Source organism: Pseudonaja textilis, chromosome 7 (genome assembly GCF_049901715.1).
Source record: "Pseudonaja textilis isolate UNSWEBS1 chromosome 7, rPseTex1.2, whole genome shotgun sequence".
In the NCBI taxonomy this organism is placed as follows: domain Eukaryota; kingdom Metazoa; phylum Chordata; class Lepidosauria; order Squamata; family Elapidae; genus Pseudonaja; species Pseudonaja textilis.
Genome location: NC_141996.1, coordinates 16,444,551 through 16,467,730, shown reverse-complemented (window position 1 = coordinate 16,467,730; position 23,180 = coordinate 16,444,551). Strand labels below are relative to the sequence as shown.

Below are 23,180 nucleotides of genomic sequence, written 5' to 3'. Positions count from 1 at the left end.
TGTAATAAAATTTATTTTATTTTAAAATTTATTTTAAAAAAAGAAAGTGAAAGACTAAGAATCAAAGAAAACAGAGCCATTCTAAGAAAGAGAGAGAAAAGTACTGTCCAGTCTACTTCCCCATTTCTTATTGCTAAATATGCAAGAGAACAGAACAGTGTACATCTATATATCAAACCAACACTGTAGTATGCAGACATATACCATCAGAAAATATTTAAGCTGTGCAAACAGAGGGGGAAAGTTTCATTTTTTAAATTTGTTTTTGTCAAGCGATTATTAGATAAAAGTTCCTTTTTCAAAATATTTTAAATCTCATGGCTTCACTCCTCCCTGGCTAATTATCAGTTAAAATGGTGAGGAGGAGAAGGTGGGAGAGCCCATTTAACTGTAAATAGCCTTGCTAACTTGCCAAGGAATGTGGTTGAAAGGGAAAGCAGATACTATTTGCCTAAACAGAAGAGCAGAAATGTTCTCAAGAGATGTTTTGCACAGTGTCTTTCATCAAATTCAAGGACTCATTAGGGAAAGCTGTATATGAAAGTATTAACAAAACCCAAGCCAGAAGTATAATAACAGCCCTTGATGTAATAGAATGATCTGTGAAAACTTTTCTTTTAGAAAAGCTTGAGATGGATTCAGATCAACCCAGGTATTTTTAGTATAGACTTGCTTTGTAATATTTAATCTACTGGGGCTCTAGTTATTATACCAGCTTCATTTACAAAATGCTGTCTGTTTCCAATTATAGAATTGAACGTGCATATTTTCATTTAAGGAACTAGCTGTAGTTAATAATATTTTATTTTGATTTTTTGCAGAGATTAAAAAAAGCCCTCTTTTGTGTAAGGTTCCAACAGTGGAAATACAACAAACAAAACAAAACTTTGTATATGAAAAATAGGACGACTAAAGCGGGCAGGCGGATTAGGAATTTAATTGCATTCACCGCTGTGAATGTTTTTTAAAAAAAGATATTAAAAAGTTGGGTGATAAAAATACATGTGTTTTCTCCTGCCCTTAAATGTTCTGATGCATGAGAAGAAATTGCTGAAGGAACCATAAATCATAGTACATAAACCATAAGAAGCAAGGATATTTCTTGGCAGTAAAATTAAAAGCCTATAACTTTTTTTTTTCTGATGACCTATCCTTGTTCAGAAAATTGATGTCAAAAATGAAGTATCAGGCTTTGGAGGACATGAATTCTAGATGGTTGACGCTTGACTTCAACTCTTACATCAAGCAATCATCAACAAAGTATGTAGCCAAATGAAAAGGGATTACTATGTTCCAATTTTATTTTATATTCAATTTTATTTATTCTATATTTTATTCAATTTTATATACTTATTAAGTCACAAGCATAGAGCATATTTGAAAGATAAGAGGAAACTCTTATGTGTTTCAGCAAACTACAAATTGCTCTAATGGTTGGAGCTCTAGATAGAAGTTCTGAGACTATGAGTTCTAGTTTTGCCTTAGGCATGAAAGTAGCTGCAGGCCAGACACACTCTCTCAGGCTAGTTGTTGTTGTGGGGAAAGTAGGAGGAGGAAGGTGTGTGGGATATGTTCACTGCCTTGATTTATTTGTAAAAATAATTAAGGTGATACAAATAAAAAAAATAATCTCTGTAAGCATACAATTATACAATTATGCATACAATTATACAATTATGCATACAAGCATACAATTATGTCTATCTCCTCTTATTGGACTCCAATTACAAATGAAACAGGTGAGCAAATACTCTTAATATTCCAGATCTCTTGTTCCAAAACCTCATATTAAAAAATAATAATAAAAGAAAGTTCATTGAAACATTTGAATTGTCCTAAAGTGTTTATGTTTTGCACAGTAATGAGGACAAGATTACCAGCTATTTTACTTCTGGCTTCCTTTATTTTTCTTTGTATTCCTAACTCAAACCTTGCTTTTTTCACTGTTGTTATGAAAACAAAAAGCCCAGCAAACAAAGGACTCTGCCCTTATGACAAAGAAAGATGCTGTGTCTTGTTATATGAAAAATTGCATACATGTTCTAATAATAGAGTATTATTAAAAACTGGATAATAAAATGGTTGGTACTATAAACATAATTGGATTTATTAGCTACACTGTGTTCTATTAACAATTTCTATAGATACAGAGATACACATGGATGAACTAAACAAATAATGCAGAATTATAACATACCTTTCGAGGGCCTGTGCTCTTCAATTCAAATACATCCATTGAATAGTTGACTCTACGACCATAGTGGTCAAACTGAACATTTCCAGTCAGTCCTTGTATTCGAACCTTCAAATTGAACATAAAATTAAAATATGGATTAGTGATAAAAGTACTTATTCATTGCAAGATCTCATATAGAAGTAAACCTTTTTCACAAGGGACATGTTAATTGTTTACCCAGATTCATTTTTCTACCCCTAGATCAGGTCTGTCAAACTCCCAGCCTGCGGGCTGGATGCATCACGCGCTGGCCACACCCATGCCCAGTTTAGCAAAGGGGTAAAATGTCCCGCTACATCACGTGATGCCACCGTGGCAGTTTGACACCCCTGCCCTAGATTCTCTCCAAAGTTTTAATAAGGATGAAAGAAGAGCGTAGCAATCTCTGTGTGCTTTTGGTTTTTAACACTTTGTTCCTCCACAAACCTTTATAAGGAAATATCTACCTCATCCCATCCCACTCTAGAATCTTAATTTAGATTGAATCCAAAGCATCAAATATAAATGTCAGGTTTATATCACGTGTTCTGTCCTTGAAATGTTGAAGTGAGGAATAGTCAGCACATAGCCCATGGATTATCCATAGCTAATTTTTAAAATTACTTTTAGAGTGTCTCAGGATGAATATTCAATAGCAAATTTCTGGCATCCACTTCTTAGCAATCTCTGTACGTAACTAAAGCTAAAGTAAAAAATGTCAAATGCCGAAATATTTGTATTTTTTTTAAAAAATAGAAATGTTCTAACCATTTGTATAATACAATGAGGTCACCATCTCATTGTTCTGCAGCACTCCGTTGTCTACAATATTTGACAATACAGTACTTGATTTCTATGTCATACAGGCCAATGGTGTAAAATAACGGGGGTGAGGGTGGGGGGAGAACCACATGAATTTTTTTTCAGGAAAATGATTTTTTTACAGTCTCTTCAGGATTGTTGTTTTTTTACTTTTTCTTTTCCTATAGACCAAAACAATTCTCTGTGAAAAGAAAGCCTAAAAACTCCCAGTCTGGATCAGAAAACTTCTAAGTCTCTATATTCATCAGGGTATGGAGATCCTTTTTATCAGTTGAAAAATTCCTGTTTTATTTCATTCTTAAATTATATAACAAAGCAGAAAGATTGAGAGATTAAGTTATATGGAGCCATCAAATCTTCAGGATGCATTTGGCATGCATTTTGAAAAACATAAAATAATTCTTAGACAAAAATATAAATTTTTCATTTCTTTCATCATTGTGATGTGAGATTAGGTTTTCTGTATTCATCTCTTTTGGCAATAAATCACTTTTTTTTAACCTCATAATTTTGGAGAGAAAAAAAACTCTGGCTTCTGTTCAACATGGAATAGATTAATGTTGTCCACTCCTAGAAAATGTTACCCTATTTTTTTACTTAGATTTATATCACCCACTTCCATGAGAAGTTCAAGGATATATATACAAATCAGTCTGATTCAGATTTCCCCTCATGAGAACTGCTCCAATAGGGTTGGGCTGAGAAAGCATAACCGGAACAATCATACAGTGGGTTTCTATACCTGAGGATGAATCTTCTATTTCATGCGAAACCAGCATATGGAGTAGAACTAACATTCTTTTCATTTGAATGACAAATATATAATGAACAGGGGCAGCTGCAAAAACTGGCCCTTTTGCTGAAATGAGAAAAGCAACAGTGCACAAAAGGATTGCAGTTTATGCTGCATTATGCTTTTATCCATTGGTGCTGCCAGTCCCCTACATTTCATTCTGTTTCGTATCAGTGGCGGAAATAAAGCATAAGCAACAGCCCTTAGACTTTTTTACCGCTTACAGTGCTTTGCAGCCCTCTCTAAGAGGTTTACAGAGTCAGCATATTACCCCCAACAATCTGGCTCCTCATTTTGCCCACCTTGGAAGAATGGAAGACTGCTGAATCAACCTTGAATGTGATGAGATTCGAACTGCCAAACTGCAGGCAGTCGGCAATCAACAGAAGTAGCCTGCAGTACTGCACTCTAACCACTGCGCCACCATGGCTCTTATGTTTATTTATTTTATTTATTATTATTATTATTTTCTGCTCATCTCACCACAAGGTGGCCCTGTTCAGTTTGCTAGTCTCCAAGCTTTAAAACACAGGTGAAAAAAAAAATCCAATGTTTGATCATGTGCCCAGGAAGATTCTGCAAAGTTCATGTGAAAAATATTCATAAATCACTTTTTCAGTGCCGTTGTAACTTTGAAAGGTCACTAAATGTGGATTATTGTTTTAAATGGTCTTTCTGTATTGCATTCGTATCGTGTTTAATTTTGTTCGCTACCCAGACGTCCATCTAAGAGATGGACCATTAAATAAGTTTATTTCATCAATTAATTAAATGTAACACAGTAATTCCAATAACCATCTGGCAGTTTAAATGTTTGTGATAATTTCTAATATAGCAGCTTCCACAAAAACCAAGCAGATGTAAATCTTATAAGAACCACACCTGTTTCAGTGTCCTCTCCATGTCAATTCCTTGGCTCCATGGTGCAGCTGGATTTGCAAGACAATCCCCAGCATTTCCTCTTCGAGAAATATCTATTTTTTGCTTTCGAAGATTTCGGAAAGTCTCGGCCATCACAAGTACTCCATCATAAGTCAGAGCAGAGGTATACTAATCAAATGTAAAAATTGTACATTAATTATACATAGTATTACAATTATGCTCAAAAATAAAACTATTAAATCTTTGATTCCTCCATTGACAAGGATTCGTTTGGCAAGCTGAGAAACATTTCTTAGTAAAAAAGGATGATAAGATTGCCACATTCTTGGGACATTAAGATTAAATTTAATTCTGAAGTTATATAAGGTTATTTTAGGAATTACAAAAGAACTAGAATAAAATGGAAAATTGGATTTCCCATAAAATGTACTTTTGGTCAGATAAGATTGGACCCAAGAGGAAAAAGTCAATTCTTTCACGAAGGCAAAGCCATTAATATGACTTTATGACCTGCCCCTGAGAACAGAAAACTTCTCAAAGTTGCAATAATTGATTTTGGATGGAACAAAACTGATAGAAGTTGCATAAACAATGGATAAATGAATGGATAAAGTAAAAAAAAAATCAGAATAATAATAAAGAAATAACATATTTGGGAATTCTTAATTAAATAGGGAACAATACATACAATAACAAAACTCCTTTAAACTCAGTTTACTAATGAATACGAAATAAGTTTCACTATAACTGGAAAGAGTTGTTTCACTCAATCACAAAAAGGACAACAGAGGGAATATCTATAATTCAGGGTTGAACTGTGGAGTCTTTGATGCTCTCTAAGCTAAGCCCTAAACTTGGTTATTTGCTTGCAGACATTTCATTACCCACCTATGTAACATCATCACTTGTTTCTTATTATGATTCAACCTTCAAATGAAGAAAGAGATCATTCTGGATATGGAATGGAATGTACCAGTCCCTGTAACAAGCCTTAGAATGATTATCCAAGATATCCTTCACTAAACTCCATCAGAACCCAGAAGAACTAAGACTAATATTACCACCAACATTATATTTATCTCAGTGCTCTTAGTTTGGTCAACAGCAGGATAAAAGTCCCAGGCTGGGGAAAAACGAAGTATGAAGATTAAGTAAAAGGGACTGAAGGAACCTGATCAACACATAGAAGTCAATAGATCTTCACAATATTAGGCAGTTACTTATAACTGCAGTATGGTTGAAGTCAAGTTATATGAAAGGTTATTTCAGATTTTAATGTAGAATAGAACCTTAGGGGGAGTTTCTGATCCTGGGTATTCTCTCTGGTCCAGTTTCTTCCACCGTTGCATGAGTTTAAAAACCATAGGTGTATTGAAGTCCACTAATTGAAACCCTGTGATGTTGGCTCCTCCATGCATAAATCTGTCCAGGGAAATATCTTTGAATCCCTGTGAAAAAAAAAAATCCATCATATTGTAATTTCATCCAGCATGTCATCAAAACTTTTTCACTGACATTTAGTCATTACAATCGTTAAGTTAAAAAGTTATATTTTATTCTTCAACTATTTTAATCTGACCCTTGGGTGTATTTAATATGAATACAACTGCTCCATTTTCCAATACAATATAATGCATTTATTTATGTATATTTTGTATAATTGTACACTGATATAATTCTACAGCTGGCTCCACATAGACTCATATTTAACAGACTATTGAAAATAACTAGTTTTATTGCTTCTATTTTTCCCTTAAAGGCATCCCAGAGACCATGAGATCTTTCTTAGATCTCTCCTCTAAAGATGGAGAGAAAAGTTTGTACAGTATTCATATATTCTCCCACAGTCACTGCAAAAGCTTTTGTGGCATTTCTTTTCTGATCTTGGAATTCTCAGGCTTGAAAATGGGGCAGAATATCGTGTTCAGCCCTTGTCCCATACAGCCCTTGTCCCAAACTGCCTAGTGTACATCAATTTCTTGCTGTAGGCTAGTATCCTGGTTTTAATGGGAATGAAGCAACCTACCAGAAGGATGAAAAACAGATAGTTCTTTCTTGCTTAGTATGGATACGTTTTTTTTTTTTTTTTTTGGCTGTCTCAGATAATTGGCTTTTTCCAGTGCAAGCAGTCTCATTCTAGCCCAGCAGAATTACAATTACCAATAGAAATACATAAAAATAAAATTATTATACTAGAACTACTGGTATCTACTTAAGTATAAATATTTGAAAACGCATTGACATGGAAAAAATAATAAGGTACAGCATATCTTATACTAATAGCTGCAGAAAATAATTAATAACCTTTTTTACAAACTTTTCTTTACTAATCTGATTTGCATAAGCAAGTTAACATTGCATAAATGATGTCAACGTTACTGCTATGTATCTTATTATATTTTTAAGGGCAGTATGATAAAGAGGAGAGAGAAACTTTCCCACAGTGAGATGCAATGATTTTGGCATCTATCAATAAACTGACAATAACTTTTTAATTCCTAGTATCACATTTAAATGCATCACATATAAAATAGTAACACTGTCAGTAATTGGGACATTCCAAAAAGTATTACTAATATTCTCTTTACTGATCCTATCATTCATTTTTTCTTATTCTACAATCATATATTGTGTTGATATAGGGAGTAACTCATTCATGTAACAACTTTGATTTAAAGATATCCACTATAAAACTTAAGGTTTAGAAAATATAAAAGTGAAAAAAAAATCAGAGAACAAGTTTTTCCCCACTAATTATTATGCAGATGGGTTCTTGTGAAATTGCAGAATAATATGTTTTCTATTTCTATTATTTATTTTCTATTTATTTAGTACATCACCTTTATTTAATACTGGCCTTGAGATAGATAACTTGAGAGTGATTTCAATAATTTACTTTTTATTGCTTTTATTTTTCTACATTTTTGAAATTTAAAATGAAATACAGTATATAAATTACATATTTAACAGTAGTAAATAATTGTAACACATCCACTTTTGCTTTTTGCAGGAAAAGTTGGCATTTCTACAAAGAGCGTTGAAGAAATATAGGTCCTCCCCGCCCCCTTTCTCTTAACTGTTATGGGATGCTATATTTTGTTATGGTAAGAACTATTAGAGATCAGGGCAGTTTATTATTATAATTAAAATTAATTGGATTGCACTTGCATTTATGTAACATTTATAGAGAGATATTCAAGGTGGCATATAATATACATAAACCTAGTAGAAGTTACATCAACACACATACACACATGAACACACTCATTCATTCATTCATTCATTCATTCATACTACACAGGGGTGGGATCCGACCAGTGTAATTAACAGTTCGGTGATTTACATTTTGCTGTGTGCATGTGTGAAACGTCATCAGCTTGCTTCCTGGACAGCTGAGCAGAGCTGCATGCGGGTGCGCAGCATTTCAAAAAGCACTTTTTTCCTGCTTTTTCAACCACAGCTGTGCTCTGCAATGCAGCTGAGGTTGAAAAAGCAGGAAATAAAGGTAAGAGCCCGGGCAGGCGGAAGGGCCAAAACAGCAGCAGACACAGAACTGGTTCTGTGTCTGCTATTCTTCAGAGCTACGGGTTCTACAGAGCCAGACAGAACCGATAGAATCCCACCCTTGATACTACACCATTGTGAAACACCAGAGATTCAGGCAGTTCAAATGAATATAAAGATTTATTGCAAGTTTAAGCTCTCTGGAAGGATCTGCACTACTAACCATCAAGGACAATGAGCGGGAGATAAGAAGGCATTGAAGGTGGGCTGGGCTTATATTTCTTGTGGGTGCTCAGGGATTCATGACTGAAGATGTGTTTGATCCCTCCCCCGGGCTCGGCCTGGTCATCTTCTACACTCATATCAAAATTAGCAGGATGGCCATTATAATGCAAATCTTGCTCCTTTTGAACATGGACTATACAGGTACAAAGGGAGGAGGGTGGGGAAATTCATTGCAACCCTCTTTGCAATCTTGCATATCTCCATCATCATCACTGGATGGAAGGAATGTGCTGCATGACCTCTCCCTGGGATACTCGTGATAAAGAGAGTTTCAGGGAGGAAAGGTTAAATAGAGTCAACCAAACCAAAACATGGTTTTAATGTATTACCATTACATTAGATCAATGGTTCCCAACCTTTTTTTCGCCCCGTACCCCTAAAGAAATTTCACTCGAACCTCATATCCCCTGAAATTTATATTTTGCTCAGTTAAGTTAATCCACTGTAAAAGAAAATAAAAATGCCAACATATAGCCAATATCCTATTATTTACCTGGACTTTTCTCGCACCCCCTGGAATATCGTCTCGTACCCCCAGGGGGTGCGAGCACCCCAGGTTGGGAACCCCTGCATTAGATGAAGCCAGCTCAACATCAACAATGAGATTTCAATTTTCATTACTAAATCAACACCATATTTCCCTTTCCTGTGGACATTTATCATTTAACTAGCCTGGCATGAAATTAAACATCAAAAAGGATTCTTACCAGATTTGCAAGAATGTAATGGTAGCCTTTAACATGTTTTCCAACACTCACAATCTGTAGAAAGATGGGGTAGACAAGAGAAAGCAATGAACTGTATATTATCCAACGGTTACTTTATTTATTATAAGGTTGTTACTTATAATATATTGTCAGCATTGTACAACTTCATCAAAATTACAAAGATAGTTAAAATATTTGAATGCTTAAATAATGGATATGAGAATATGAGAATACGCACTGGCTTTCTAAACTAACCCATCTCTCTCTCTATTTCAGTCTCTTTCTTTCTTTTTTCCTTCCTTCCTTCCTTCCTTCCTCTCTCTCTCTCTCTCTCTTCCCCCCTCCCTCTCTTTCACAGAGAGAGAGGTGGGGAGGGAGGGAGATTGGGAGAATGCTGTTGATATATCCCCTAACTTCAACAAAGAATTCAACAAATTGTCTCATTAATAACATGATAAGTTGTAAGGTAGATGATAAAAAGATGGAAAATAAACAGGGTAGAATGTAACATTGAGAAATGCATTTCTCATGTATCTGGGAGAAAACAAAGGGCAAAAATAAAGGATGTGGAGACCTGATAATGGTATACATAATAGAACAAAAGATCTGAATATTTAGTACATCACCAGCTGAAGAGGTAAAAAGTCAAATGCTATTTTCAGTTTCATTAACATATATAATCAACTCTGCTTAGTCAGGTCTCACTTAGAATGTTGTATTCATTTCTATACATTATTATTCTAGAACAAGGTCAGAGAAGAGCTACCAAGATGGTGAGTGGACTGGAAACCAAGTCTTGTAAGGAATGGTCAAAGGAATTGGGTAAATTTAGCTTGTGAAGTAGAAGACTGAGGGTAGATACAACAATGATCTTCAATTATTTAAAGGCTTATTAGACAGACAAGTGCTTCTATTCTGTTATGGAAGGAAAGGGACAGAACCAATGGACCGAAGGGTAGAAAAGTAAAATCAGGTTGCATATTTTGAGGAATTATATCTCTTCCTTCTTACGAGGGAGCCTTATGAAGTAGCATGTTCCAATTTACTAGAAATCTTCAAACAGAGGCCGGATAATCTCTTGTCAAAAGATCTTCACATATCCTGCACTACACAGTGGATCAGGGAACATTATGACTTTTGAGTTCACTTTGAATTCTGTGATTCTGTAATTCGGTGAATTAAAAAATTCCCACAAGGGCTTCCAAACAGGAGCTGATAAACTGCAAACAACCACTAGATGGTAAAAATGAATTAAGAGTTATCTTTATCTCTGTGCTGCCATATGGCAGTTGTGCAACTGTTTGCAACTCAAGAGTTGGTAGTAAATATTCCCCAGAATTAGAATTTACAGTGTAAATCTTGCACTGGGAAGGAAATTGAATTGGATGACTTGGCTTTTCCTTTCCCATAAATTCTATCATTTCATTTTTTTTAAAGGCTTCTCTTTAAAATATATTGGTTGCAGGCTGCCCTGTGGGTGTATGTTTTTGTAAGGAGGTAAGCATCTTTTAAGCACAGAAGAAAATCAAGATGAATATCTCTTTAAGTCAAGTGTTCATATCTTGCTCAAAATAGTGCATTCCCTTGGTAGCGTGAAACATTTTTCTCATTTAACTTTGCCTCTCTTAAACCATGTTTAAGGTAAACTTTTTTCTGAAAGCTACAGCTCCTCATGATAAATAATGATTATGATATGGAGGGTTTTGTGATAGAATTCTGTAACAACTCAGAGGAAAAACAGCACAGGTTTCCGCATCTTCTGCAGGGATGCTTATGGTAATGAAATGTTTGCAGACCCAAAACCTAGCTCAGAAAAATCTAGCAACAAAGTTCCTGACACTGTCAAAGGGTCTAACAAAATTTTTAAAAATGGGACTGGAGTGCCAATATTGCAGCAAAAAAGACCAGCAATATAAATTTCTAAGAGATGAGATTTCTATGCAGCACCTGAAGCAAGGATAAATCTTCCATAAAGCCATCCACAAAATATTTTAAGAGCCTCTGACAAGGGAAGAAGAAAAAAAGACGATTCACCAAGCACTGGCAAATGTTCAGTACAGCTGCACTAGCACTGAAGCGTGTCTTTAGAAAAAATACTTTTGTGATAGAACGGGTTCTAGAAGTTCACTAAAAGGGGCAATTGACACTGAGATTTTCTTTCTAGGAGGGAAAGCAGGAGCTATGAGTAGAAGGAAATAGCAGGGCAAGCCACATTGGAAGATGTGCGGTTTGCCTCAAATGCAGAAGCACAACAAATAATTACAATGATCACATGCAGTTATGCAGAGAGTGTGAAAAATTATCAGAAAACACAAAAAAAGATTTTTCTGATTCCCACCCTCCATGATATTGTGCTCTTTTTCATTTATGCTTTTCACAACCAAGTTTTAAAAATTAGTGTCCCTCACTATGAGGGATTCTATTACCTCCTGTCAAGATTTAAATATCTGAGCAACCTATCCTGACTGTGTATCTCTACATGTGGATACTTAAGAGCCCCGGGGGCACAGTGGTTAGAGTGCAAGTACTGCAGGCTACTTCTGCTGCAGCCAGCTGCCTGCAATTTGGCAGATCGAATCTCTCCAGGCTCAAGGTTGACTCAGCCTTCCATCCTTCCGAGATCGGTAAAATGAGGATCCAGATTGTTGGGGACAATACACTGATTCTGTAAACCGCTTGGAGAGGGCTGTAAAGCACTATAAAGTGGTATATAAATATAAGTGCTATTGCTATTGCTAAGGTAGGAATTGGTACCAAAAACCTGTACTTATGTCTTGATCTTGGTGCAGTATCTGGGGTAGATCATAAATATCATTTAGAGAAGATCAATCACAATAGAGCTGGACTTTGGAGGTCTTCTAGTCCAGCTCGCTGCTCAAGCAGTAGACTTTATACCATTTCAAACAAGTGGCTGTCCAGTCTCTTCTTAAAACACTGCAGTGATGAAGCACCCACAACTTCTGAAAGCAAGATGTTCCACTGCTTAATTGTTCTCACTTAGGAAGTTTCTCCTTAATTCCAGGTTGCTTCCCTCCTTGATTAGTTTCCATCCATTGTTTCTTGTCTTGCCTTCTGGTGCTTTGGAAAATAAGTTGACTTCCTCTTCTTTATGGCAGCCCCTCAAACACTGTAATACTACTATCATGCCACTTCTAGTCCTTCTTTTCTCTAGACTAGCCATATCTATTATCAGTTTCTCCAACCTACTTGGCAACTGACATTTTACTGCCTGGGTCTTAACCTTGACTTTTGAAAGCATCTGCACAGTGTTTTGATAACAGTCTCAGTCTCCCTGTGTCTATGGAGATTCTCAGCCATTTCAGGTTATGGTTATCTCAAAAGCCAACTGGACTATTCCAGAAGGCCCGTTTTTCAGCCTCCCAAAGCTGCAGAGGCTTCCCTTGAGTCTCGGGAGGGCGAAAACGGCTTCAAACAGGCTGAAAATCAGCTGGGAGGCGTGCACATGCGCAGTGCAGGTAAGTTTGGTTGGGGCTCGTGTGCCCAACAAATGGCTCTGTGTGCCATCTGTGGCAAGTGTGCCATAGGTTCGCCATCACGGTCCTAAGATCTTTGAGCATATATCTTTGGCAGTAGGCTTGAGAAAAAGAAACTGCGCTGAAGACAAAATAAAGAAGTTTGACATTGATTTAATTGTCTATATTCTTTACTTAGAATCACAGAGTTGAAAACTATCATAATGATTAGAGGGATGGAGACTAAAATATAGAAGAATGGTTACAGGAATTGGGTATGTCTGTCCTAATGAGAAGAAGCACTAGGAAAAAGATGATAGCAGTGTTCCAATATTTGAGGGGCTCCCATAAAGACAAGGGGATCAAACTATTTTCCAAAGCACCAAAAAGCAAAGTGAGAAACAATGGATGGAAACTAACCAAGGAAAGAAGCAACACAGAACTAAGGATAAATTTCCTCATGGTGAGAGCAATCAACCAATGGAACAGCTTGCCTTCAAGAAGTTGTGGGTGCTCCACTACCGGAGGCTTTCAAAGAGAGATTGGACAACCATTCATCTGAAATGGCATAGGGTCTCTTGCTTGAGCAGGGGTTTGGACTAGAAGATCTACAAGGTTCCTTCTAACTCTATTATTCCATGATCTATCTTCATGGTCAGCTACTCCAACCCCCTGTTCAGTCCAGGATCTGCTAAAGCCTCCTGGACAGATGGCGGTGCAGAAGGCTTTAGCCCTGTGATGGGCGAACCTATGGCACGCATGCCACAGGTGGCTCACAGAGCCATTTGAGCCGGCACACGAGCCGCAGGCAAACTTACCTGTGCATGCGTGTGCCTCACAGCTGATTTGCGGCTGGTTTGAGGCCTTTTTCGGCCTCCCAGAGGCTTGAAAAAAGCCTCTGCAGGCCGAAAAGGCCCGTTTCGTCACTTCCTCTAATACTGGAAGTGATGAAACGAGCCTATTTGGCCTGCAGAGGCTTTTTTCAAGCCTCTGAGAGGCTGAAAAAGGCCTCAAACCAGCCGAAAATCAGCTCTGAGGCGCAATGCAGGCAAGGGGGGGGGGATTACACGCACATATGCAGGGGGCATGCATTGCCTTCTGGGTGCTGGCACGAAAGCGCACGAGTGCCAGTGTGCACACAATTTTTGGCACAGGAGCCCAAAAAGGTTAGTCACCACTGCTTTAGCCTATATCATTTTATAAGGCAACTTATTTCATTTGTTGACACCAATTACTACCAAGAAAAACATCATGCTATCTAGCCCGAATCCACTTCCTGAAATTTCAATCTACTGATTCTGGCTCTGTCCTGCAAGATTACTAAGAATAAAACCATTCCTTCCTCTAAATGATCACACTTCCATCTCTATATCCAGATAGGCAGTGAAGGCACAAAAATATAACACATTGAAATAATGATGTGAAACTTGAATCAACAATTTCAGCAACACTGTATTCAGGCCATAAATAATCGTGTCTGGCAGTTAGTTAGCTGAGGAAAGTCTGAACTGACTAACAAGCTATAGTGAAACTAAACCATCATGTTTTATTATTTAAATCTGCGTGACTCATTCAGTATAAACCAATAGCTCAGGGGTCTTCAAACTTGACAGCTTTAAGACTTGTGGACTTCAACTCCCAGAATTACTCCTCCAGTCATGTTACCTCAGGAATTCTGGGAGTCCACAAGTCCACAAGTCTTAAAGTTGCCAAGTTTGAAGACCCTTGCAATAGCTGAACACTTTTATAAAAATTCATAAAAAAATTAACCCTCTCAACCTCTTCAGAATCTCCATTTCTCTTTCTCTGCATACTAAAATAAAATAATAAAATTAAATTATTTTCCACACATGTTTATTTCTGCATTATAGTGTTTCTGCTTCATTTAAAAATAAATACTCCACATGAACTCTATTTTTCAGATTAATCACATCTTCACTAACTCTGAAAGCAATTAAAAATGAAAATTCTGAAAACCTATTTTTTAAAAAAGAAAACCGGCTGAAACTTCCAGTTCACAACGTATTTTAAAACATATTTAAAAAGTAGCAGCATGATAAAACAACTGGCAAAACCACTAGATGGCACTCCTTTGCTGCAGGTCACATCTCGTAGGACAAAGTTTGTCTTTAGATCTTTAACAAAAAAACCAAAATGCACATATGCAACTCCTTTTCCAATCCATAAGTATGGGATACAAATTACTTATGATCTTGGGAATTAATTTAAAGGTCTTTTAAATGAAGCACTAATCCTGAGATTGTATCAGTGCACCTTTTGATTGGTGGGATAGGACATTTAGGCAACCTACATTGATTTGAAAAGAAGTCATTTTTTCAATTAGAGATTAGTGGCATGATTTAAAATTGGATTTCCATTGCACTGTTTTAAATATTGGACAAAATATGCCAAAACTGCTTTCTGCATGTGGTAGAAGGTAGGACTAAGTTTGATAACCAAACTATAACTTCTCTATCTTACTAAAAGGTAGTGTTGGTAGTCCATGTCACCCATCTGCTGACTTCAATTACAGTCAAAACTATCAAGATGGCAGCCACGATGGTGTGATTGACGCTTTACTCATGTTTAATGTGTATTACCCATAAAAACTGCCCTCATAAGTAAGATATGAAAACAGTGAACAGCATCATTTCTCTCTCTCTCTCTCTCTCTCTCTCACACACACACACACACAGAGAGAGAGAGAGAGAGAGAGAGAGAGAGAGAGAGAGAGAGAGAAGGTGAATCTAAGAGAAAGAAGAAGAAAACAGTAGAAATGAATGAAATTAGTCTAACTTTGTAGAGTGATCTGGTACGGGTAAGGTGCATGTTCAATTATGAATGAGAGAATAATAGGTAGTCTTGAACTTAATGACCAATTGAAGTTATAACAGACCTTCCTGGGGATACTTAGAATTTGATGTGGAAGTTCTGATGCCCCCACACCCATATTATCATGCTCAGCAATTAGTCTTCATTTAATGCCTTGTCCAGTGTCCCACACTCATGTGGCCATATTTTATGACTGTTTTTTTTTTACTGAAAACTGGCATTTACTTCCAGTTTTGGGGCAAGACCAGGAAAAAATCGATTCGCTTAAGGAATGCAGATGTCTATGAAGATTCTCAATCATCCAGGTCATGGTTGTCCCAAAGTTGCTTTTTTTTTTTCTTCTCAAGAGGCAACTGGACTTTTTGATTTTTTTTAAAGATGTTTTGCTTCTCATCCAAGAAGCTTCTTCGTCTCTGACTGGATGGTGGGGAATGGAAGGACTTAGACTCCTTGCAGACAGTGAAAAGAATGCCATCGACCAGCTGTCTGCAAGGAGTACAAATCCTTCCATTTCCCACAATCCAGTCAGAGCTGAAGAAGCTTCTTGGATGAGAAGTGAAATGTCTTCAAAAAAAAAAAAACCACAAGAAAGTCCAATTGCCTCTTGGGAAGGAAAAAAAAAAGCACCTTTGGTTTAAAGAATGCAGGTTTTGCTTAATGACTGCTACAAAAAAGACTGTACAATTGGGTTGATCATGGGGTGGCCTGCTTTATGGCCATCACGACTTATGACCATAATGGACAGTCTCCATTATGGTTATAAGTCAAGGACTATCTGTAACATGCAAACCAGAAATAAGCATGGGCAAAATCCAGCAATTGTCTAAAGAGCTGAGGAATGTTCCGTTTCTCCCTCCATATCAAATTGAGTTTCCTTTAAATGTCAATGGTCTGGAGATGGCTTGGTCAGATATTAAAATATGCATACATGACAATAATTGCTGCAAACGATGAGGAAGAGAGTAAAATTATTTGTAATGTGCAGATTTAAAAAACAGATGGTGGCAAGGTTTCCAGGCAGAGCAAAGAACAATTCATACTAGAAGAAAAAACAGAGCAATTCTGAATGGGAGAACAAAAATCTATCCTAGAAATGGATGAAAACAGATTAAAGCAAGAGAATGAATGGGATTAAAAATAAAAGTGCCAAAATGATTTATGATGAACCTGAAGAAAGAGCAGGCTGGATAGAGAATTTGAGAGATCTGCATGGGAATGACCATGGTAAATGAAAGAATTGAAGTGAAATGAATACTATTAATTTAGTGTCCAAAAAGAATGGATAAAAGAGGATTTACAAATGCTTAGAGAATATTGAAAAAGGATAAGGCTGCAAGTGCAGATAATGGAACTGGAAAAATGTTAAAATATGAATATGGTTCACTTGTGAAGTGACTAAATGACTTATTTAACATGTGCATGAAGATGGTATCTCTGGATGGTGACTGCCATTATCCCCAAACAAAGAAAAAGGTAGCAACAGTGAAGGCAACAACTATAGAGGAATTAATTTTTTGAGTGTGTTTGGCAGAATTTTAAGTGAAAGGATCCAAGAGGGGGCAATGATCAAAATTTGGGAATAGCAGAATGACTTTATGCTTGGTAGGGCTGTATAAATGTGTGATAAAAGTTAAGGAGCCAGGTTGGTCTGGTGGTTAAGGCGCCAGGCTAGAAAATGGAAGACCGCGAGTTCTAGTTCTTAGCCATGAAAAAATGGCTGGGTGACTTTGGGCCTGTCATTCTCTCTCAGCCCAACCTGTTGTGGTCTGCCAGCAGCCTGTGGAGACGGCAGCAGAGTCGGACAGTGGGGACGAACATGGGTCAGGCCAGGAGTCTGGGGAGGACTCAGATGAGGGTCCTGCATCCTATACAGAGATGGGGTCAGGGCCATCTGATAGTTATGTGCTGACTTCAGAGCCTCCAGGCTGAGTGGAGAGAAACTATGAGATTACTAGTGAACAAATATTAACTTTTCTTTGGTTTACAGAAGAATTCCAGGTCTGCTGTAAAATTGTTATAGTCAAATTGATATAGACAAGATATCATGTAAGATCTTTGGATCTTTGAAAGATTTCCTACCAGTGAAAAAAAATGATCAATGGAATGGCTTGCCTATAGAAGTTCTGGGTGCTCTATCACTGGAGGTTTTTAAGAAGGAATTGGACAGCAATTCACCTGACATTGGGTAAGATCTTCTGCAGAAGACCACTCAAGCTCCCTTCCAACTCTTATTCTGTATGACTGTATGTCTGGATTGATTTAACAATCCAATAATTTCATATTGCTATTAGCATATCTGTTCACTACTGTCATCCAAGCTATTGCTATGGCAATCTGTTCTGTCAATAAATTAGTGTTGCAATATGATTTATTAATGATACTGATTTCTAACTCCATTGGAAGCAAATATTGGTGCTTTTCATATTGTATCCTCCGAAGAAAAGCCAAACTTACAGTGGCCATAGCAGATTCATTTCTTCAACCAGTTTTCAAAGTGTATAGACTGTGTAAATGTATGTATCTTTAGAAGTTAAAATCTTAATGTTAATAAATGTGTTCGTGTGAGTGAGAGAGATTTATCAAAAGAGTTTTTGAAGGGAGTCTCTCTAAAGACTCCTTTGTTTGAAGGACTGTGTCCCTGCTTTATATGTGAGCAATATTCATCCACATTTAAGGCAATAAGTCGTTCACCATTATATTTCATCAAATCCAAGAATATGCTGCCTCCATTAATTTTCCTGGGTGAATCCAAACACTGTTTTATTGGAATTTCCCATTGATAGTCAAAATGGAGGCAATTGTTGATACTAATTAGCAGATTATGTATAAAAGTAGAGATGAGGAAAATGCCCTCTTGACAGACAGGGAAGAATAAAAGACCTCAAAGAGAGTCCATTTCTAAAGCAATGCTAATGTGTTTCTGGTGGCATGAAAACCAAGTATTACCTGTTCTAAGAGATTTTGAAGCCTCTCTATTTCGCAATCTATTACGAATTTCTTTTCTTGTCTTCGGTCCAAATCTTCTAAAAGCTGCCTGTAACTTGCATCGTTAAAATTCTCCACACATATGGCGCTAACTTGCCAGCTTTTTTCTCCTGCTGTTTCCATAATAGCTTGAAGTATTGAGTAACCTAAAAGAAAATGAAACAATACACTAAATGACGTAGTCCTTACATTTTGTGAATCACAAGACCGTTTAATCAATATCCCTTTTCTTATAATGTTGGTGAGTAGTTAAAATTTATAGTCATTAACCAGACTGTGTTTTCTCTTTTCTCTACTACACACACATACACACACACACGCGCACACCAGTCAATTGCTTAAATATTGTTCAGTTTATTAAATATACAATCATAGATAAGATGAGCTTTTGATTTGAATAGGAATGGATTAAGATTAAGGGTCCAGACTATTTCAACCCTGCTTGCCGATGTGAACTGAAGCCCAAAATATCTGATGAATACTAAACTATTCAGCCTTAATTTTAGGTAATGCTTACTGTAGAATATAAATCAACATGCTCCTATTCATCAACTATGCAAACAAAGGTCTTCAGAAAGACCATTTCCTAATCTCTGGATATTTTTCCCTCTTCTGTTTCTTTCCTTCCTTCTATATCTGTGCAATAGTCTTCTGTTGCAGCATTGAAAGCATGTATCTTAAACTTATTAATTAATCTGTTCCTCAACTAGTAATGCAAGTAAATTAAAACCGTTCATGAATATACAAGCATATATCATCTGAGAAGAAAAAGTTGCCAAAGAATATGCTTCTATATACGTCTTTATTTATCCACCCACTTATTGTCATGAGTAAATTCATTTAGTTAGGCAGGCAAAATGGTACTCTTAAGTCTTATTGGTGTCTTTTTCCATTTATAACATTTGCATTATCACCGTTTCACAAATTTGTTAGATAGGACAGGTAAACAGGGTCATTTTTTTTTAAAAAAATTATATATTTGCTTAAAATGTTTCTCCCTTAAAGAAAATAAAGGATGAAAAATAAGTTGGAAAAAAAAAAAACCTCTGCCAAAATAGTTGGTTAAATTGATTTGCTCCCAAGGAACCTTTTGTTCAACATGAAACTGTCTTGTTTAGTTTACCTGAGGTAAATCCCTTGACAAAAATAACAATTTTTTTCTTTTGAGTTTTTTTTGTTTTCAATTTCTTTTTTAGTTTGTCAGAATATAAAATACAAAAGAAAATGAAAATAATGGGACAATGCGTATTTCTACCCTAAATAAAGTTGCAGCAAATTATCTGCATCTTTTATATCTGGACACATGGTTAGAATCTAGGACGCACAGATTTTATTTTCCAGCAAAGTCCTTTCCTTAACTCGTGATGACTAGTTGAACCTATCCATGTTGCTTTCTTGGCAGTAATAATGAAGTGTTCTGCTTTTACCTTCTTTTGATTTTTTTTTTTACATTTCAATGATTTAGTCTCTTTTTAAAAAAATATATCCAATTTTTAAGTGTTCAAGGACTGGAACAATAGTGGTTTGTTTTCATAAAGTCTGAATGGTCAAAACATTCATTAATGTCTTCAACTTGTGTCAACAGCAGTAGGAGATTTGTCAGAGATTCAACAGTTATAACACAAAGCAGCTCTCAAAAAAGTTAGAATTTGATGTTCTGGAAGGTAAAACCAATGACAGGAATTCCAGAAAATCAGAATTTGGCTGAACTTCAGAGGAATCCGTCTAATGACAAGAACAGTTAAGCACTGCCTTAGGTCAGAAACTGTTTGATTTAAATTGTTTGTTAGAGTGCCATATCGAAGAGCTGTGGTAGTGCAGTGGTTAGAATGGAGTATTGCAGACTAGTTCTGCTGACTGCCAGCAATTCGATTCTCACTGGCTCAAGGTTGACTCAGCTTTCCATCCTTCCAAGGTCAGTAAAATCAGGACCCAGATTGTTGGGAGCAATACGCTGTAAACTGTTTAAGAGCTGGCTGTAAAGTATTGTGAAGTGGTATATAAGTCTAAGTGCTATTTCTATTGCTATATAACCCTGGTAAACAAATTAAATAATTAATTCTATTCCATTACAATATTATACCACATTCTCATTGCAGAACTCACTGATTGAAGAAATGGATAGATAATTTCACATGTACATTTATTTCTATAAAAAAACCTTGTGTGACAATGAAATGGGGAAATTTCCTTTAAAAATCTATTAAAGTCTACCATCTTCAGTTTATTAAGAAATGAACAAGGGTGGACACTGTTAATATAATAGTTTATTCACACATTTTGGATTATTAGATGAGAATGGATTAAAGGGTTAGGCTATTGGTAGCACTTATCATACATGGACTTAATTAGTTCTGACCTGACCAACATTGTACCAGCCTATATGACACATACAGATAAAACAGCTTAGCCTTATTTACTGATTCTTGAACAGATATGAACCTTAGATTACCAGTTAGTATTTATATCCTCTGTGCAAAAGTAAATAATTTAACAGGTAAAACAATATTTCAGCCATCAAGGTTAATTTTTAAACTGAAATCAGCTTTCTTGTTTTGTTTTTTTCTTCAGAGAAAGAACAAATAATTATTTTTAATTACTACACAATTATTCAATTCTTTCCAAGATGCATAGTCTTTTTTTGTTAAGCCTGTCTGTAATTATCTTTTCCAATTTTGCCTATGTCATTTTCCAAATAACATATTCTTAATCTCATTTCCCAATCTCTCCCATTTATAATTCTCTACTTAAAAGCACATTAGGATTTTATATATGTGTACATGACTCACTTAAGCTCATAACGTTGGTTGGGTTTTTGATAGCAACCCTGTCAGTTAATCCTTTGCTTCAGATTGAACAGAATAAGAATGTGACTCAGAATAAAATGGCCCATTTGTTTAACTGAAAGATGAAATTAACTACTCATATCAAACATAGAGAAGCATAATATCAAATATTGAAATAGAAGACCCATTTGTCTTATCTTCTTAAGTTTTCGGTGATACAATTATCATTAAACAAAGATGCCGTTTCCAAGAAACAATATGGGACTATTATAATAGCAATAGCACTTAAAGTTATATACTGCTTTACAGTACTTTACAGCTCTCTCTAAGTGGTTTACAGAGTCAGCATATTGCCCCCAACAATCTGGGTCCTTATTTTAAAAAGCCTCGGAAGGATGGAAGGCTTATTCAACCTTGAGCCTGGTGAGATCCAAATTGCAGGCAGCCAGCAGGCAGCAGAAATAGCCTGCAGTACTGCACTCTAACCACTGCACCACCATGTCTCATATAAGAAATACCTCCAAACGAATCATATTGATTAATGGAAAGTGCTATAGTGATAGATATAGATTAATGCTAAGTAACACATATAATTATATGAATTCAAGCATTTCCATTCATAACTTACCAGCATGGGAATTTGATATAAACTAATATTAGTAAGAATGTGATCACAAGCTTTAAATTATTTTGTCCTTCACTATAGCCTTCATATGGGACACGGTGGCTCAATGTCTAAGACATTGAGTTTGTCAAAATCAAAAGGTTGGCAGTTCAGCACTTCGAATCCCTAGCGCTGCGTAATGGAGTGAGCTCCTGTTACTTGTCCCGGCTTCTGCTAACCTAGCAGTTCTAAAGTACGTAAAAAACTGCAAGTAGAAAAATAGGGATCACTTTGGCGGGAAGGTAACAGCGCTCCGTGCACCTTCGGCGTTTAGTCATGCCGGCCACATGGCCATGGAGACATCTTCAGATAGTGCTGGCTCTTCAGCTTAGAAATGGAGATGAGCACCGCCCCATAGAACCAGAAATGATTAACACATATATTGGGGGAACTTTTACCTTTATAGCCATCATCTGGATTATCCCCCAGAGTCAAGGCTAAAAATGCACTGAAAAAAAGCCCAATTTATTAGTGGGGAAGTTTTCCTCCCACAGTCCACAGTCTAGAACAGGAACTTCACTTTGTATAGGGCCTCAAATAAGAAATCATGTGGGTCACCTCAAATGTCATCTGATGTATTTTTACGTATGCATGCCTTAAATCAGGGCTGTCAAACTCAAAGCCTGCAGGCCAGATCCAGGCCGCAATGTGGTTGGGTCCAGCCCTTGGGGCCATCCTGGTCTACTCGCGTCACTTCGGCCCAATGCAGAAAGGAAAGATCAGGCCAATGTAGCTTCAGCCCAGTCTACTCAATTAGGCCAGCATGGCTTTGGCCTGGTCTACTCAATGCGAAGAAGAAACATGCCAACAATATGGGAAATGGCGTCAAGCTGGCCATCCCACCTAGTCAGCTATATCCACCCAGTCAGCCATGCCCCCTGACCCCCCAAGGTCAACCAGAGCCCTGATGCAGCCCTCAATGAAATTGAGTTGGACACAAATCAATCCAGATTCCTGAACAAGTCTCTATCGACAAGATTTTTAGAAGTGATTTGTCATTGCCTTTTCCCGGGGCTGAGAATTAAAACTAGACTAGAACTCAGAGTCTCCTAGTTTCTAATCTGGTGCCTTAACCACTTCACCAAACTGCCTCCTATCTGCTTTGAAGGCAGTGAAAATGGTTTGACACTAACCTGCCTCCTTCCAGATCTTTACAAGGGCCGTGCAGTGCTTTGAATGTGAAAGGGAGCACATAGATATGTAGCATGTCTATCTTCTTAAAGATAAACCAT

At 36.7% G+C, this 23,180-nt stretch overlaps 1 protein-coding gene across 6 annotated transcripts in view; it reads right to left on the bottom strand.

Moving 5' to 3' along the window:
- Positions 1-23,180, bottom strand: part of GRIA4 (glutamate ionotropic receptor AMPA type subunit 4) — a 252,621-nt gene that overhangs the window by 74,468 nt on the left and 154,973 nt on the right. For all 6 annotated transcript variants that reach the window (XR_015744265.1, XM_087937095.1, XM_087937093.1 and 3 more), the window contains exons 4-8: positions 18,460-18,644; positions 9,209-9,262; positions 6,002-6,160; positions 4,713-4,880; positions 2,198-2,302 (exon numbers count right to left, since the gene is read on the bottom strand). Coding sequence is in view for 5 of the 6 variants with exons in the window: in XM_087937095.1 (XP_087793221.1) it covers positions 2,198-2,302; positions 4,713-4,880; positions 6,002-6,160; positions 9,209-9,262; positions 18,460-18,644 (671 nt within the window). In the remaining variant the exon portion in view is untranslated. The remainder of the gene's footprint in view (positions 1-2,197; positions 2,303-4,712; positions 4,881-6,001; positions 6,161-9,208; positions 9,263-18,459; positions 18,645-23,180) is intronic.